Below are 19,023 nucleotides of genomic sequence, written 5' to 3'. Positions count from 1 at the left end.
CAAGCAATTTGTCGGGCTCTCTTTTCCTACTAGATTTAAATGGCAGTACTCTCAGAAACCACTTTCCCAGGTGGGTGCTTTATGCACCAAGAACAAGTTACCCCTAACCTTTTGGTAGGTGTTTGTGTAGATGATGGTACTGGTGCAGTTTTTTAATTTTTACTTGGGTTGGTGCACAGTATTTTCTTCTGTGGTTTGTCACAGAAAGCAGGTTGGTTTTTTTTTTCCTGAAAGGTTGCCTCGAGTGTTTTGAAGCATCTGGCTCTTTGAGGCTATCTTCTGACACAATATATTCACATTTGTTCACCTCTTAAGAGCAGATTGTTGTGATGTGACAGGGAAGATATCTGAACCTGAACTACTGCAACACTGAACCATCTGTCTGACCGCACCACTGCAGCTTTCACCCTTGGCTGGAACTCTGTAGCATGATTTTTTTTTCTAATGTGAGCCTTGCACAAACAACGTGCTCCAACTACATCTCCTGTCACACTCCTGGAAGTCTGTTTACACTCTGCCCTCGAGAGTGAAGCAGTGGTTTCACAGCTCAAAGCTGGGGCAGTATGCCAGGAGCCTGCCTGTTCCCGATGGGACAGCCTCTCCTGTTGCAGCGAGGACACACAGACACACAGACACACTGACCCACAGTGCTGCTGCAGCCCCTGCTTGACACAGACCAGGCAGGGTGTGGATTGCTGCCATCAGGGAAGCTGCAGTGCTGGGAAATTACAGGAATTGCAGGCCATGGTTTGCTCATGTCTTCTGCAGTCACATTGTGCAAGATCAGTGCCAACGACCTGCATCAGAGATGGCAGTTTGCACTGGAACTGACACTTGACTTAGCCTGTTAAGGACTTCAGTGTTATTCCAACGAACTTGAAGTGGGTCAGGTACTGAAAGGGAAGCCAGTGGTGTTTGGACAGCATTAATTTTGGTTATTATGTGCATTGTCTGGTTAGACCTGTTTTTGAAATGTGCCACTACATGATGTGCTCATTACAGCAGCCTCATCATCTCCTCCTGCCCATGCTGAGCACCGTGCTGTAAACAGCCCGCTGTGAGCCGGCCGGCACTGCAGGCAGGTCTTGTGCAACCAGTGCTGCTGAGCCTGTGCTGCTGCTGCTGCTGCTGCTGCTCAAAGCCATGCACAGAGCTCTGAGGGACAGCCTGCCTTCAGCTGTGCCCAGCAGCAAGGGCTCTGCCTGTCAGTCAGGGCAGGAACAGAGAAAACAGGGTTGAGACAGTACCTCCACATCTCTTCCTGCTTGCAAAAATATTTGAAAGTAATTTAGTCTGTTTTAATTTTGAAACTGTTGAGTTATTTAGACTGTCATATTTTAGCATTTACTGTGTTTGTGGTGGCATTTAAATGCAACAGAAATTAAATTTAAACATATCCTAGCTAAATGTTCCAAGCAACAAGTTTCCATGAGTGAGCAAGCAAGTAACTTTATGCTGCTTGTTTTCCTTCTTGTCTCAGCACTCCACAGCCTTTCGCTGCACCCCCAGGCCTCTCAGCCACCCCTACCATGTCAAAAAAGACCCCAAACAAAACAAAAAATAAAACCCAACTGTGATCCTTGTTAGAGCAAACAAAATATTTTGTACATTATTCCAGAGAAGGAAGAAATAAGGGGAAAAAAAACCAACTCCAAACTTACAGATCTACCTGAAATGCAAGTAGCTTTATTACAGTGAATTATACCTCTGCCTAAACTTCTCTGAAATAGTGATTGAGGAAGATAAAAACAAGTTTTTTCTTCATCCAGGACATACATGAAAGGGAAAAAAAGTCTCTAAATGGATAGAGAAACAATAATGAGAAACGTTATGCCTTGAAATTGTTCTGTTTCTTCAAAGAGAAATGTAATAGCATCTTGGTAAATCATATTTCTAAATATTGATCCTGTTTCTACAGGAAGCTATTGTCCCTGTACCTACTGAAATCTAGGAATCCCGTACACAAATCAGTCAGTTGGTTGTGATTTGCAGGGAAGGAATTAAGGCATTACAAGTATATATTTATCAGGTTGTCCTGAGCTGTTTTTTTGTCCTTTCAGTGACTTAGAATAAGATTCTGCTTTTGGCAGAATCCTCAATATAATCAGTTAAAAGCCAGTCTGTGGTTCATTCATAGGATGCTTGAACTGGCTTGTATATGGTTAGTGTGTCACGTATCAATTATGCAAATCTGAAAGCAACCATTGCGTGCAAAATGATCCAGGCACTCACAGGAAAAAAAAGTGAAAAAAATAAAAAAGATTTGGGGTGGGCAGAGCCCTCCTTCTGAATCTGGGTTTTTTAGGGAGGGATCTCACTTTTTCCCATCACACAAGGAAATTTTTTTTCTACCTTACAGTGAGTTCAAGCCCTGCAATGTTTGTCCCTGAGTCTGCAGTCAGGCATTTAGTGCTCTGCAGACCAGGATGTGGTCATTCTGTGATAGAAATACTTTTCTTTCTTTATGTTTTTGTATTTCAATCCCTCACCCCTGCGTAAGGAAGACCTGAGAATATGCATGTATGACTCCTTGGAACGGACGGTTACTTAAAAAAATAAGTCACAGTTCTTGGCTTTGGTGAAACACAATTAAGCCTCACCAAGCTGAAAGTCATGATTTGAAATAAAGAAATCATATTTGCACAGGTATATATTGAATATTTTTCTGGAAGTTAGCACAAGTGATGTTCTGCCTAGAGGCCTAATTACAAAAATGTAAATTTAGATCAATTCCAATATAATGTGCTCTTTACATTCTTCTAAAATTTCTGATGCCCTTCACATGATTAAAATTGTATGTTAAGATATAGATCAGATTATAAACCCAGTATTTAAATAATTAAAGATTTGCTGTGACCTTCAAGACATCCAGGTCAATGCAAAGGGCCATCCCGCTGGTGCTGACAGCAAGGAGGTGATGTGTTATTCAGGTGGAGATATTCTGTGTGAACTGGCGGGCACCTCAGCAATGTCCCCTGTCATTTAGTGAGATCAGCAGTATCTGAAATCAGAGGACTGACAGGACTTCAGGAAAACACAAAACCCAAACTGTAAATGACTTCTTAGGATCATGCTGAGCTGTTCTCTGCACTGGGGTAAATGATTCTGGGGCTGTTCATAGCTCTGCATGTTGTGGTTGCTGTAAGCTGGGTTTAAGGCTGCTCAACGCTCACATTCCAACAGGGGTGACCCTCCTGTGCACAAGAACCATTCCCTCGTGGCTGCACCACAGAAGGACATGAGAGGTTTGGGACACAGCTGGGGTGACCTGGGAAGCCACAGGGTGCATCACCCTTCCTGTGCTGATCTGTCCTCCTCCACCTGCCTGTCCTCCTTCTGGTTAGACCCACCTGGAATTAACACTATAAGCACTTAACAAACATCTCAATTAGTTCTCTGTGTAAGCTTAAAAGGTAACTTATAGTGAAACCTCCTTTTGGATATTAGGTATGGAAATAGAAAATTTGCACTAAAAATGGTAATTGTCTGCACCTTGGACAGCCACAGAACAGAGCTCAGACATGAAAGAAGGAGCTCCAGAGGAATCTGTGCTAGCAGATGTGACACACTGGGCCATAAATCTGCACAAAGAGAAGGCTCAGGCTCCAAATTCAGCATTTAGTAATAAAATTAGAGCTATCATTACACTTGAGCTAGTGTGTGGTAGCTAGAAACTCATGTGTAAAAGGAAGCTTTTTGATGTGAGAATAGAGATTACTTAGTAGGAGAATATTTTATTTTTTGTTGGGTGTTATGTGCCAGCCTGAACAGTGTCTGAGGGTGAGTCAGCACTCTTCTACTTTTAGATAAAAAATGTGCATTAACTTAGAAGGCAAAGAGGCTGGTTGTCCAGGGCTGCCATAAGCATAAGGCTTCTGGAAGCACAGAAGCAATCATCAGAGAAGTTAATCCCAAACTCCCTGCAGTACTGGGGACAGAAGTTGGGGTTTTTTTCTTTCTTGAAAGAAGAAATGCCAGTTCTTCAAAAATGGTTTGTGGGGAAAGTTTTGGGTTTTGAAAAGTGCACTAAATTTATTGAAAAGAGTTCTTGCAGCATTTTCAAAATGAAAAAAAATATGTGTTTTAGTATAAATTTACTTTTATTTTAGTTCTGCAAACTGTTTTTTCAAGAGTCAAACATTTTCAAATTATTTTATCCTAACTGTTATGGACTGGGAAAAAACCTGCATTAACATAAGAGGTTATCCTCATTTGGCAAAGAAAATACTTAGGAGGAGAAATTACATTGAAATTATATTGAAACAATGTGTAAGCCATATTCTTCATATTAACAACCAGTAATCTTTCCCTTCTCATCTTTGATCTGCATTTTGACTATACTGTAATTTTGAAAAGGACTGGTTCCTATTGCATAGTCATGTTGCAATCATTGTTTATTGTGTTGCTCTTATATAACACCTACTCTAGGCGTATATACTTAATTATGATTAGGAGATTAAAAAAATATGTCATATATGAACATGCATAGTTCCAAGAGGAAGTGTTTGTAACCAACTCCAAGAGACTGGAGTGAAATCCAGTCTGGGACATCACTGGTGAAATCACTGGGACAGAAGGCAAAATAGCTCAGAGAAGGAAAGCTGTTTCTGTGCCCTGTGAACAGGTGCAGTGTGGAAAACACTGATGATGGAGTGCAAAATGTGCATCACACAATGCCGTGGTATTCAGAGTCCAGTTCAAGAGTCACCCCAGAGAAATTCTCTTCCTGGCTATGCCACCTCCTTCCTTTGGGGAATCTTGAGCAAGACATGTTTTGACGCACATTTCGCTTCAAAACCCACTAACTTTTCAGTCAGCCCCCTGGCATCTGGGACCTAGATTCTTTCTGACTGAGCAGCCTAACTTCCAGAAGTGCCCCTCTGTTAACTTCCAGAATCTGACATTTTCTAACCATTCTACAGCAACTGCCCTTGGCTGAACGACCTATATTTAACTCTGGGCACATGGTAAGCGTTGCCTCAGGTGGCACCCTCATTTCCCAAGCATGCACTGAGACACAGAGCATTGGTGAATACACCTGGCACTGCACAGACACAGAGCATGGGTGAATACACTTGGCACTGTGCAGGCAGGGAGCATCAATGAATACAACTGGCACTGTGCAGACACAGAGCATCGCTGAATACACCTGGAACTGCACAGACACAGGGCATCGCTGAATACACCTGCCTTGCATCACGGCACTGTGCGGCGGGACTCGCCTGCCGCTGGCACGATTCACTCACAGGGGCAGCACTGGCAGCCGGGTGCTTTCCAAGGGCAGGGAATAGGAAAAGGGCCGCGGTGCCAGGCTGACACCAGGCTGACACCAGGCTGACACCAGGCTGACACCAGGCTGACAGCAGGTACCAGGCAGGGGGCAGGTGCTGCCGTGCCCCGTCTGCCCGCGGAGCTGCAGCAGCTGCGAGGCCCGCTGGCACAACCCTGTAGTGGCACCAAAACCTGCGCTTTAAACCTAATAAAACAACTGCCACAAGCCCGACGAGTGGGATGTGGAGCAGGTGGTGGAGTCGCCATTCCTGGAGGTGTTTAAGAGGCGTCTGGGTCTGGCGCTGGGTGATATGGTTCAGTTACTTAGGGGCTACGGGTGAGTGGCCGGTTGGACTGCATGATTTTACAGCTCTCTTCCGCCCCCGACGATGCCGTGGCACCGCGATTCCCTGCTCCCGTGGCACCGGCGGTGCACGGACCCCTCCCGGGCAGCCGCGGCCCCGCCGCCCCTCACGGGACGCACCGCCCGCCCGCCTTGGCCCCGCCCCCCTCGCGCGGCGCTGCTTTCCGCCAATCAGCGGCGCCCTCCCCGCCCGCGCGCCTTCCCCGCCCTCCACTCCCCGCCCGCCGCGGCCGTGTCGGCCCGCCGGAGACGGGACGTCTCGCGAGAGCGGCGGAAAGCTCGCGAGAGCGGCGAGGTCCCCCTCCGCCCCCGCCCCCGGCCCTCCCGCCGCCCCCGCCCCGCCGCGGCCGGATCCGAGTGTGCCGGGCGGTGGGAGGGGAGGGAAGGAAGGGAACGAGAGCAAGGGAAGGAAGAGAAGGGAAGGAAGGGAAGGGGGGGCGCCCGGCCCTGCGCAGTGAGCGATGTTTGTCCGCCATCGCGGCGGAGGCTGAAGGAAGCGCCGCCAGCGGAGCGAGGGGCCCGCGCCGCCGCCTCTCCCGCCCGGCCCGGCCCGGCCCGGTCGGCCCGGCCCCCGCGCCCTCCGCGCCCCCCCGGGGGCCGCGCTCGCAGCGAAGGTCGCCAGCGGCCTCCCCCAGCCCCGTTCCCGGGTCCACCGCCCCGCCGCGCGTCCCCCGGCTCTGCCGCCCCGCGCCGGAGGCGCCGCCGGCCCCGAAGATGTCGAACCTGAGCAAGGGGACGGGCAGCCGGAAGGACACCAAGATGCGGATCCGCGCCTTCCCCGTGAGTACCGGGCCCGGGCCGGGCCGAGCGGCCTCCGCAGGCCCCGGCGCCCCGTGGGCCGCGCTGTGCGGCGGGGCCGCGGGCAGCGGGGGGAGCTGGAGCTGTCAGCCGGCCTGGGCACCCCCGGCCCGGCGCGGCCCCCGGGGCGAGCGTGCGGAAGGCGCTCCTCGGGGAAGCGGTGCCGCACGGAGAGTGGGAGGCGGAGGAACTGGTCGCTGCGATTATCGCCTCCCTCATCAAACAAATCAATTATGAAAATCCACGGACGGCAGTGGGGAGGGGGGCAGTGGGCACCGATTTCTTTGTTTTCAAGGAAAAGGCCTCAAAGAGGGAGCCGAAGGTTATGCGCCTTCATCAACAAAATTAGTTAGCCCCGGAAGGTGAGGGGGGGAATATTTATTTATGTCTTCTGCGGAGTTTCCTCTTGCTGAATTTATCTCTCCGCTCCGTAGAAGAGGCTCTAAGTCGTACGATTATAAAATTTAGGTGGCACAATGCCAGCTGTTCAGAAGGTGCTACTATAAACATGTAGGCATAGGTAACTTCTGCAGGTTCGCTAGAGTCCTGAGCGTTCCTTAGCTTTGAGTTACAGAGGGGAAGGAGCCAGATTATTAATTTGAAGTGCCATAACGCTGCTGTGTTTTGACAGTCGGTTCAATTAAAGCTTACAACAGAATAACAACTACAGCACGAGTAATGGCGTTGGGGAACGAGAGGAATAGGAAAGGTTCGGGCTGCCGGAGGATGACCAGGAAGCGTGTGTGTGTGTGTGCAGCGGGGTGTGTGTTAAAAAGAAGATACTTAGTTCAGTCTCTGGCTTTTAAGGCTTAGCGTTGGCTTTTCAGGTTTAGTGTGAACTTTTCAATGCTCTGTCTGATCCCAGTAGGCAGTGGTGTAGAACTAATGTGCTGTGCCTTTATAGAGAAACTGGACATACCTGTTTATCTCATTTCACTGGCAAGGCATATATCAATATATTTGCTTCATCCAAACTCTTGCTGATGAAATTAGAACATTCTTTATAGTCTCAGCAGCCAGCTTTACAGCAATCTGAGTTACACTGTTTTACTCTTTCCTCTACTTTTAATCACTGATAGTTGCCTTTAGTGGTATAAGGAAAAAGTGGGCTATGAGATCAGGAATTTTAGCTGATGATAGGTTTTTCATCTCCATATTTCATTTATTTCTTTAAAAAGCCTTTTCCAAGAATGTCAATTTTGGATTGTAGAAGTAAAGGAGAAGACTTCCTGCCATGTGGCCACGGTTTTACTAACAAGCACTAGGGAAACCTGTACAAAAATAAACCATGACAAAAGCAATGTGTATGTCTTGTAACAAGCTGCACCTAAGGTAGCAGTCTTTTAATTTGATAAACAGATTCATATATTCCAACTGTGAATATGTAGCTATGGGTCAGACAACAAAGGCAGACTTGACAATGTGATAAACTGAAGTTTGTATATTTCACCTCTTCTGTTTGTGAAATTTGTTTTGTAGGGGTGAGAAATACTCTAATGGAGCCCTGTTGTTACATAAAGTTAAATATTGTCAAGTTTTTTAAAACTGTTTTTACTAGCATTGTCTTTCTTTTCAGTTGCTTAAAGAATATCTAGGTTAAAATGTGAAAAACAAAGTGTCTTCTTCCTAAAATAACTCAGTAAGTCACAAGTCATCAAGGCCTGCAACTGTATGGGGACATCTGTTGATAGCAACATTCCAGGTGTCCCCTCAGATATTTTTTTTTACCTAAGACATTTTGTTGACAATCCTGTTGATAAAGTGTTTATAGAAAAGAAGATGTACTTTGTTGAGAGATTTGGAGGGGTTTCCCTTTGTTAATTGCAGAAGTCAGCAGCTGTTGATGTAAAAATCTTAGCACACATTTTGTGTATGCCTAAGTGGTTGTGAAGCTTGGTCCAGGAAATGACTTGGTGCTAGAGACTGCAGTGGGATTGTTTGTGTCAATGAGCTGCATTTTCGTGGGGAGTAGAGTCTGTGTTTAGAAAATGTGGTACTCATGCAGCAGCTATGGACCCCGGCTCCTTTGTCCCAAATGTGGTGGTTCTGCTCTTTGGCTCTCAATTAAGAGTGCTTCCAGAGGTGGTTTTGTAGGCTGCTTCAATTTGTCTTCTTATTGATCATCTTTCCTCAGGAGGTCTTTCTGTTTTAGATTGGTTTGCTTCTTGCATGGAGGTAGCTATTTACTATTGCATTAGGCTAGAAACAGCCAAATTGGAATGGTGGTGTTCCTGGAGCATAGCAATATTAGCATAACTTCCTTCATGCAGGTACTGGGTTTTTTTAATATTTTACATTTTTATAATGTTCATCATACTTCTGTTATTATGTTTAATAACAGCTAAAGGAATCGAGAAATAGTAATTTGCTAAACATTACCAAAGTTTACCTTTTCTACTTTATGAAAAATTTGATAGAAGTGGACCAAAACATTGGAAAAGCATCACTCTTCTACCTGGAGATCCTAATACTTAGGAGTTAGTTTCATTCTAGATTTTTTTTTATTCCTGTAATTGATGCCACATTATCTGTCTTCCCAAGTATCCATTAAGATTTGGTAGCTCCTGGTGTGTGCTGTGATGTGCTTTTTCTTACCTCAGGGGCAGTGGCATGGGCCACACTGTTTTGCTTGTACACAAATGGGTTGTAGAGTAATCAAAAATAACTGAGAAGAACGTTTCTCTGTATGTTTCACCAGTTGTTCTTTGCTTATTTATAAACTATCTTACTATAAAGAACTTTGCCTTCTCGTGTTCATCCTGACTTAAAGACGGTGATAATCTTTGCATTAGAGGTAATCCAGATGAGGATGCATTCTCTGAGACTTCAGACTTGAGCATATTTCAAACAACAGAAATAAATTTCTGAGACAGTTTGTTGTATATTCAGGAAAGCAAACTCATGAGGTTAAGCTTGTGCAGTTATCCTTATGTACCACCACAGAAGACTTCCAGTGTGCTACTTTCCACTTCTGGTACTTTTAACACCTCCATAAAATGTAGCTGTTCCACATTTACCTAAGGTCTATCCAGACAGCATTCAGGGTGATGTAAAAGCCAGAGATGGAACAGTGCAAGAGGGCTTTCAAAAGACAGAAGGTTCCTTTTTCTCAAGCAGTCTTCAAACTTTGGTGTTTCAAATTCATTCACACTGCAACAGATATGAATATGGATGCTAAAAATAACAATATTTCAGAAATTCATGTAATTGTCCATGATGTACATTGACTGCAGTTAGTAAGTTGGGTTTTTTAAAATTATTTGGAAGAGTGCAGTGGTCTACTGATTTCATGTGCATTATATGAAAATGCAGGTTTGATACATCTACAGAACATTAACTGCACCTGTTTTGAAGTGTTGGGAGTTGTTTTCTTCCAGATTTAAAGGTGTTCTCAGGGTCTCAAATTGGCTGTCACTCCTTAACTCTCAGTGAGCCCATTACTGCTGGCTGCAGGAATACTTTCAAAGCTCTCAACTTTGCAGCAAATCTGATTTTAAGATGATTTAGTTGATCTGTCAAAAATGCTGCCAAAAATGGTAGGTTTGCACTCAAAACTTTTGAAGAGATGTGATTTCTGTAAGGGAGGTCTAGAATGTATAAATTATGTTTTTTGCAAGTGTATTTGAGCTGTTTTGCTGTGACTGGTTAGCTAGTGGAAAACTAGCCTTAAATGTATTTTGACGGGAAAGTTGTACATAGTAAAAAAAAATTGACATTTCTTAGAGAAATATTTAGAATGTGGAAATTCAGAAAGCATTTTGGGAATCAATTTTCAAAATTTAAACAAGCAACATTAAGCTGTGTTGAATGAACTTTTTTGCAAGAGCTCATTCTTCTCTCAATGCAGGTGTCACCATAAAATCGGTTGGACAGATCTTTCTGAAAGCCAGCATGACCCAGTGTAGCTTATTGGGTTTGATCATTACAGTTGGAGGGGTTTTTTTTGAATGCTTCCAATAATTTTCCTTTCCTGCAGAGATATCTTTCAACTCTAGAGCAGTGCTACAAAGTAGTGTGTTGCCAGTTCTCAGAACTATTTTGGTGGATCAGTGTTACACAGTTACATTACGAGTTCTGCACAGCATTTAGAGAGAGATTCTACCTGTGCACTTGCTGTAGAACAAGTCTTTAAAAAATGTGGAAGCTTCTGACTAGTTTTATTTGAAATACTTGTGCCCAAGGAAGTTCTCATTTTGATCAATCTTGTGCAGAAAGACAGACAACCTTTGGTTTCCTTCAACTGTTTATCGATTGATGTGACTTCTTCCTTGAAGAAAGTTACATAAACTTAGAAGTAAATAACTCCAGCTCTTCCATGAGAAAGTATTAAGACTCATATTTTCATTGCCAGCACTCCTTTCTCCTCCATCTAACAGCCACTTGTTCTAGGCTTTGTGTAGGCAGAAGGCTTTTTTTTTTTCAGGGAGCACCAACTGCTTCTGTGGTTTGTTTTGAGTCTTGGGGAATTGATGATGCAAGTTGAGATGAGGTTTGTTAAATTTATGCTTCAGCCTACAGCATGAAGATCTATCAGTTCCAGAAGTTGGTGTAAATTTGGTCCATCTTGAGCATCTTAGAGCAGATAGCCCCTAGAAAAACCACTGAAGTGTGGTTAAATTTTGAAGCATTCAGGTTATGTAAGCAGTACGTGAGGATCTGCTGTGGCTTGTAACTCTCAGAGCTTGTGTGAGGTGTTGGGGAGAGCAGGGAGAGGCAGGGAACGTGGGAAAAGAGTGGAATGGGGGGTGGTTTACTGCAGGCTTTTTCTGCTCTGAATAAAATAATGTGAACATACCAAGTGCTGTGAGATCACCTGGTTAACTCCATGCTTTAGATGCTTGGCTTGTGAATCTTGATTACTTTGTGTTCTCAGACATATTTATGAGAGCATATTAGCTAGACCCATGTAGCATTCACAGTCATGAGTTCACATTCAGAACCTGAAATTTGGTAGGCTTAAAAACTAGGAATAAAACAGACCAAAACACTAAAACATTCAAAGGAAGGGGGTTTGTGCAAATTAAGAAAAACATGGAAATGCTTGCTTACTGGACAGTTAAGCTTATGAAATCCTTCCAGTTTTCACAATTTATTTTTTTAATGAAATGCTGTGATCAAACTGAATGTCCTGATAATACATTTAGAATTTTTAAAAGGTGAGAGCACTAATTCCAGGGCAGTCTGAGTAGTTAGTTGTAGGTGGGTTTTTATTTGGTTGTTTTATTTGTAACACATGGTGCATATTATCATTTAGTTTTTGTTAGCATCTCGTTAGCTTTCCTCAGTTCTGTAGGTGTTAAGGTTTCAGTCACAAATTTTCTTGATTTTCCTTGTTAACTGGGCTGTAAGTTCTGAGCAATCATCATTTGTGTTGGCATAGAGTTTTGAGCCAGTGCCTTTGCGTGGCTCAGGAAGGAGCAGTGCCATTTATGAATCTTGCTGTATTTGAAATTTGCTTGATTTTGCACAGGACTGCAAGGCTAAAGCTGAAGTGATCTGTTAGGATTTTTATACTGCCAATTCAATCTGAGCTTTTTCAAGTGGCTTCATTAGGGTTCTTCACTCAAGTTGTATGGTAATGCATTATTAAACAGGGATTACTATTTTTCCCTGGTAGTGATAGGTAAAAGAACTCTATGAGAGTAGCTATAAAATTGATGGAGAGTTTTTGATATTCTACATGAATAATTGTAATAGTGGTATGTAACATAAAATCGGGCTTTTTTCTGTAAAAGATAGTAGAATTTCTCAAAATTTTCCTTTTAATCTGTTCTGGACAGGTACACACAGCATAAGTGACCCTTTTTTTTCAGAATTTCAAGCAGGTATTCTGAGGTCTTGGGCTTTGCAGGTGCTTTTAAATTTCCATCACCACGACTGATGTGCAGTGTCAATGTCTCTGTATGTGGTGAAAACATTTTGTGATAGACTGGGACAGATTTTTCTTAAGATAGTTTGAGTGAGTCCATTCATAAAACAGAGTGATTGTGTTACAGTCTGTGATAGGTTCTTGACCTTGTACATATGCTCACTGGATCTTATCTTTGATTTCTAGTAGCTGTACAAGTGGAAAAGCAGCTCTTGAGAAGTAAGGTCATGCTTTTCATTCTGAGTCAGGTTATGTGGAAACACAGAGCAGGAAAGTAGCATTGTAGAAACTCCAGCACAACCAGGCGCACTTTTAATCACATGATTATTTTATTTTTCTGAGGTCAGTTAAAGCCAGTAGAATTTTTAAATGACTGATGTTTCTTTTCTGAAAGTGCAGGTACTGGCATCTCAGTATAAGTAAGTACTGTTAAATGGCTTAACAAAAAAACTTCCATATTGACTTCAACATTTTAGAAAGGTAAAAAGTGCACTTAATGCATGAGTGCTGCAAGGAGGACAAAACTGTAATAAACACTTATGAGTGGATGGTGTTTGCAGTGGAGTGGCCTCAATTCTTTAATTAGCTGTGTATAAAATCAGTGTTTGAGGGCTGAAACTGTCTTGCTTGTAGTTTAAATAAGGTAGAACAGTATGCAAAATGTGAGCAGATAACTTGCTTTATTGGTGTATTGTTATGAATGAGGTGCATTTGTGGAAAAGACAATTTTTGTTTAATGCTAATGAGAATAAACATAAATTAAGGCAATAACTTAAATTATACATGTGAATGATACAAAATTGGACAAACTTATATAATAAATTCATAACATGAATTTCTTAGATTGCATGTGGTCTGAGCATAGGCTGTGATGTCTTTTTCTTACATTTTGTAAGTGAAGAATCTTTGTTGAAATAAACATTTTACTTCCACACTAGTTTTGTTTTTAAAGTGTTGATAGCATCTGAGTGGACCTGTTTTTATATATTGCATACATGGATTTAATTTTCTGTATAGTTGTGAATTTTTTTCTTTTGCAAAAATTTCAGTGTTAGTCTTAAGTGTTGCAGGCACTGCTGATCTGTGCATCTGATCATGGAGTTTGCTCCACGTGGTACAGAAATGCCCCAGAGAGAGGTTATTGTCAGGACACAGTGGTATTGATGATCTGTAAATTTGTAAGAGGTTTATTAATTGTGTCTTCTTTCTCCTACCTGAAGCTGAGGAGGAAAAAAGAATCATCCTGTGTTGGCCTCTGTTTACCATAAAATTTTATCTTTCTGTTCCTATGCAAGTTCTCAAATTGTTCTGCTGCTGTTATTATGGAGGAGGAGTTTTCATCAAGCCCCCCAAACCCCTGAAAGCCCTTCAGCCCCACCATCTCCCTCTCTTCCTTCATCCCCCTCATCATTCATTGTGTTCCTTGTTTTGAAATGACTACAGGAAATGTGTCTGCAATCTGTATAAGCTGCTGTGTATTTCACAGATTTCCTCTTTACATAGTGTTGATTTTTGGACAATTGTAAAATACTGAGCTACTTGTAGGTTAATTGAAAAAAGCTAGAAACAATTCCTGTGGGATTTGCCTTCAGTGTTGAGTAGGTGAGGAATGGGCTATTTGTGGTTCAGGGAAGCTTTCTGAATTCAGGTCATCAAAGCTGGAAAGTTAATGAACTAATAGATTTTTTCACTTGGAGAGATGATACCCCTGAGGAGACTCAGTGCCTTCCACAGGAGGTAGGGATGGGCAGAACAGCATTGCTCTTTCCTTTGGCACTTCCTAACTGGCATTGAGGCATGCAGCATCTGTCATTATTTAAGGTTATTATAATGTTCATATTATAGAAGTTACCAATATAAAAGATTTACCAAAAAAATTGATAAATTTAATCCCTTATTAAATTAAGACTTTTTATTTCTACTTTGTAGTGCTTGTTGAGTGAGATGGTCTTAAAACTAAATGGAGATACGATCACATACTGAATCAAAGTTTTAGTCTGTTCTGACTAGGTTAAAAGCAGTATTTCTGTTAATTTAGAGTTAGGAATGATCTGAGCAGTCTGGGGTATAGTGGTGCTGCTTCTGCTGACAGTGACCTGTTGTCAGGTATGGCAGTCTCAGGACAACCTGCTGCTCCTCACCTGAGTGCTGAGCTCCCACTGTTGTAAAAAGAAATTAAGAGAGTCAGGGACCTAAATCCCATTGAAATTTGAGATTTCCAGCTATCTTCAGTCTTTGCTAGTAAATCTCGTTAGGTTATATGTAAGCAAACACCTTCCCTTTCTGCTTTCAAGTCTTTGGTAAATTGGAAGTAACTCCAGTGGAAGAGGAAGGAGCCACCTTCCTCTTCCTGCAGTGTAAGAGCCTGCACATGGCCCCTTATCCCAAGTAAGCAGCTTTGAGGAAATTTGCAGGTGAGTGTCATTTATGTAGTTTGCTCACAGTCATGCCATCCTCAGGTTTTGTCCTTGGCTCTTACAAGCTTTTATTGCAGTAGGATGCTAAATGGCTTGAATGAAATTTTTAGGATTTGGCCCTGTTCGTAAATGGGAAAAGGCATTCCCAGTAATTTACATATTTTGTGCCACTGTTTGCAGTCTTGTCATTTCACCTTTGCCAAGAGCCTGTTTGACAGCTGCAGACACACAGCTGAGTTGTACCTGTCCCTCCCCACACTTACAGACCTCCAGGATCCTACTGACAAGTGAGAGGAATGATTCACTGCCAGAAGTCCAGATTTTCTTCGTTCAATAGTCTGCTGTTCTTATTAGGTTCAAATATTTTCTTTTAACACCAACTTTGTTTAGCATAGAAACAAAGCTATTGTATTTCTTTCAGGAACATAATTCCTGCTGTTACACAAGCCTTTTACATTTTTTTCCATAGTTTTAGTTTGAGGAAAGTTGTTTTAGGATTACTATTTCTGAAGTGAGTCAGGAGGACTCTAAACGTCTCATTAGTTTTCAAAATACTGATAACAATTTTTATTCTTTTGGGTAGGACAGAGGAAGCAGATAGATCTTTGGTGTCAAATCCTTGTATTTCTTCCTCTGTTTTATTCAGAATGGATTTTTCTTGAGTTAAGCAATCCTGACACAATACACTCTTTTTTTTCCCCCACATGTTATCTGCACCATAAGTGACAGTACATTACTAAAACTAGTCCACAACTTACTTCAGGTCTGAAAATGCTTCTGTTAATTTCCAAAGCTAAAAGGGAAAGATCACACTTTGTGAACTGTGGCTTAGATGTGGACTTCAGCTCTGAGTTTGCAGACAAGAGTGTAGACAGCATGTAGCAGTATATAGTGTATATGGAGAGTGTATATACAGCACTATAGACAGCTCTTCTTTACCCTTGTTAGTTTGAAGTGCTCTTGGGAAATCAGTCCTTTCATTGCAGGTGTTTTATAGTCCTCTTCTGTTTTCAGGTACTGTAGAAATGTCACTGAATGTATTTGAAAAGAGCCTTGGTTAATAATGTCACTTTTGGCTGTTTAAGCATTTCCATTCTGTATCAGTGACAACTGTCTTTTGAGCTAGAACTTTCTAGATTTAGCCTCTTAGCAGTTCAGTTCTTCTAGAAGCTTGAACAAAACCAATTGTTTTCTTTTAAATACAACTTTAAAAAAAATAAGTTTCATAATGTCAGGTGGGCAAAAGCTTGCATCATGGCAGGGGAGATTTACTCATTCACAGTGAATGCCTTTTGATATTGGAAAGGCATTTACATTTGTCTGCACATGCTAGAGAAAAAATGTTATTTAAAAACTTGAATTTCTGTATTTTAATTAAATATTATTCTGATGTCTTCTTTGGGCAAAGCATGCAACTGTAGAATAAAGTCTTAAGTGTAAATAGCAGCACCTTAGAAAGTTTATGTTGAAAATAAGTTTATTTTGGTGTGTTTTCTTTGCTTTTCCTCAGTATCCAGCCCTTTTGGAGGACAACATCCTTTAATCCATGCTGAATAAAGCATATGCTTATTTCAAGCAATTTGGGTCTTGTGGGAAATAAGTAGCAAGGCAGATGAGTGAGGAAGAGACATAGTTAAGCTTGGTACAAATGATCACAGATGCAGGTGCTCCCAACTTATCCCCTGTTGTTACTTAACCTGCTGATAGAGATTTTAGAGAGAGCCTTGAAGACTAGTCTGTGTGAATCCATATATATACACCAATAAATGGATGAAAAATGAGACTGCATTCATTTTTCACTGGCCCACACAGACAAGCAGTATTCTGCCTTTGTCTGTATTAATAAGAGTTCTTTTTTATCTGTAGTAATAAAGTGCCTGAAGGAGCCTTTTGTAAGTTGAGCATCATAAATTGCAAAGTGAACCCATAAGTTGATTTTTGGGGAGTATCACAGTTTGTAGTTGCCCATTATTATGAGATAGTGTTGGGAAAGTGTGCAAAGGCCTGTAAGAAGAAAGTTGTCTTTGTTCAAAGAATCACCACCGTGTAACTTCATGTTTCAGTTTGTTTGCCTCTTCAGAATGTCTCTGTTTCTTGCATTTTTTAAAGAAATGAAACAAACTTTATGATTATCTTCTGCCTTGTGTTTATCTGGTAAGTGATGGCTGCTCAAAATTGCATAGTTCATAGTCTCAGTTCAGATGAAGCAGGTGTTTGGGAGTTGTTGTTCTCAGTTTTCTCCCCTTCAGCATTTTATGTTCCATAGATTTGCAAGACTAAAGATGAGGAAGGGCATTTGGGAAAAACAAAGAAACTGTATTAAATGGAAGTTGAAATCTAGAGTGAGAGAGGTATGTTGGTAGTTCAAGATTAGTCTCATCCTTCTGAGTTGGTTCCTAAAATATGACAGATAAATGAGTATCTGATCCTTAATTTTGTTCAGTTGCCTAAACATGTCAAAACTGTTGCTGCAGTATTGCATGTTCTAATAAAGACTTCTTTTAAACTTTTCATCTAGTCTGTTAAATTTTGCTGTTGTGTAGTGAAACTCCTGTCAGGCCTAGCTATAATGCAGGCAAGTGTTACATTTTGAGAGAAGAAACAAATCCTTTTTCCTGGGATTTACTAGAAAAGGAAGTTCTTGGAGCATATTGCATTTTGCTGTAAAGCTCAAAACCAGCCAGCCAACCCTTCCTCTTCAAGCTCCTAGCCCAGAGCAGCCCTTGTGTTGTGAGGAGCCCTGAGACAATGCCTTGGAGGTGAACCAGGTGTGTCAGTCATGGTGCAGGAGTGACTCCTGCTTTTTAGGAGCCATCACTTTTGGGGCTGCTTAACCCAACTGCTCCGTGCTGGCAGAACAGCCTTTCAGTGCTGCAGAACCCATCCAAGCCAAGTGGAGAAGAAAGGGGTTTCCTCTAAAACACTGCAGCTCTTGGATGTTTGTTGAGAAGGAGGACTCTTCTTTGATTTCATTGCATGTTCTGCTTGCTTCTGCTGAGCAAAGCCTGGCAAGGAGAGGTGGATATGGCAATTTCTGCATTTCTGTCCCTGATTGAGTATTGTCAGGGAGCCCTGCCGGCAGAGGCTCGAGCCTTTCTGAGGGTGACACCAGAGTTGATTCTTCCCTTGGCCTTCAGAGGATTTCTCTGAGCACTGGTTACTCACCTGCTGAGCCTGGAATGGAACATGGTGCAGGCTGGGAATATTCCTTGCAGGAGGAATCTGGAGAAGTTTAGCGTAGGGTTTGCCCACCCAAACAAGGGCAATGCTTGAATATCAGGGGAAGAGTGAAGAACAAAACACAGATATTAAAAATTGTGTCAGTATTTAATCTTGTAAATGACAACTGGCAGATGTCATAAGCATGTTAAAGGCATTGATTCCCCCCCACCACACACACCCTCTGAGGGAGTATAATACTGTAATAGGCATTTCCTGACACTCCTTAGGAGATGGGGATAATACTGTATTGTCATCTTTGATTGTTGCTAAAGGTCACCGAGGAGCAAAAGGTGTCCTACTTATCAGGACAGTTTTGGTAGAGCATTTCTAGGATGTCCCTGTGGCTCTTGACAGATGTCCTGAGATGTATAGCCCAGGTGCAGGAGAAGAGCAGTGACACAGGGTGCCCCTTACTTTCTTCATGCTCCTTCTCTTAGCCTTCAGTCATGCTTTTGTGTGTCACAGCCAACCTGTTCAGATAACACAGTTGAGGAACTTGGTGGAACTTTGTTTGTGGTGGTTGTGGTTGTTCAGAGATCAGTTGTTTTTATTTGTGGGAGAGTGTGTGTAGCCCATGCATCCTCTTCCAGATGTACTCATTGTTACATAGTGAGGAAAACTTAAGAACTCAGAAAAGTGTGGACATTGAACTCTCCATTTGACATTCATAGGAGTACATTTTATCTGCTCTGTAGTTGAAAAAAATGTAGTTCCATATCTTAATATGCCATTTTTCAGAGATATTCTTGGAGCAAATGCTAGACAATGTATCTCTGTCATTGTAAATTCTTGTCTTTTAAATTAACAATATTCAAAGGGTTTATAAAAATTCAAATAGTGATTAGGTTCTGAGGCAGGAAATGTGCTGCTCTTGCCCTTTTCTGGATAACCTCAGCCAAACTTCATCCAGAATGAAGGATCCAGGCTCAGGATACTGAGTTACTGTGTGATGGACTATTTAACAGCATCTTGATGAATGCCCTGTCTTGCAGTGGAAGGCACAGTGTTGGTGGCAGTCTCCTTGTCCTCAAGGACTGCCCCTGTGGTGGCAGTTTTAGATGACAGCAGCTGGACCTGTCTCA

General features: G+C 42.3%; 1 protein-coding gene across 1 annotated transcript in view; it reads left to right on the top strand.

The window, feature by feature from the left end:
* Window positions 1-5,902: 5,902 nt before the first annotated feature.
* The window catches only part of CUL3 (cullin 3), a 55,715-nt gene continuing 42,594 nt past the window's right edge, over window positions 5,903-19,023 (top strand). Inside the window, exon 1 of the mRNA XM_071437500.1 lies at window positions 5,903-6,415. Within this exon, the coding sequence (XP_071293601.1) occupies window positions 6,350-6,415 (66 nt within the window). The 5' untranslated portion in view covers window positions 5,903-6,349. The remainder of the gene's footprint in view (window positions 6,416-19,023) is intronic.

The sequence above is a fragment of the Agelaius tricolor genome, unplaced genomic scaffold (assembly GCF_023055355.1).
Source record: "Agelaius tricolor isolate 1412-34295 unplaced genomic scaffold, bAgeTri1.0.p SCAF_12, whole genome shotgun sequence".
Classification (NCBI taxonomy): Eukaryota; Metazoa; Chordata; class Aves; order Passeriformes; family Icteridae; genus Agelaius; species Agelaius tricolor.
Note: the sequence above shows the minus strand (reverse complement) of the source record. Positions and strands in the feature narration are given on the sequence as shown.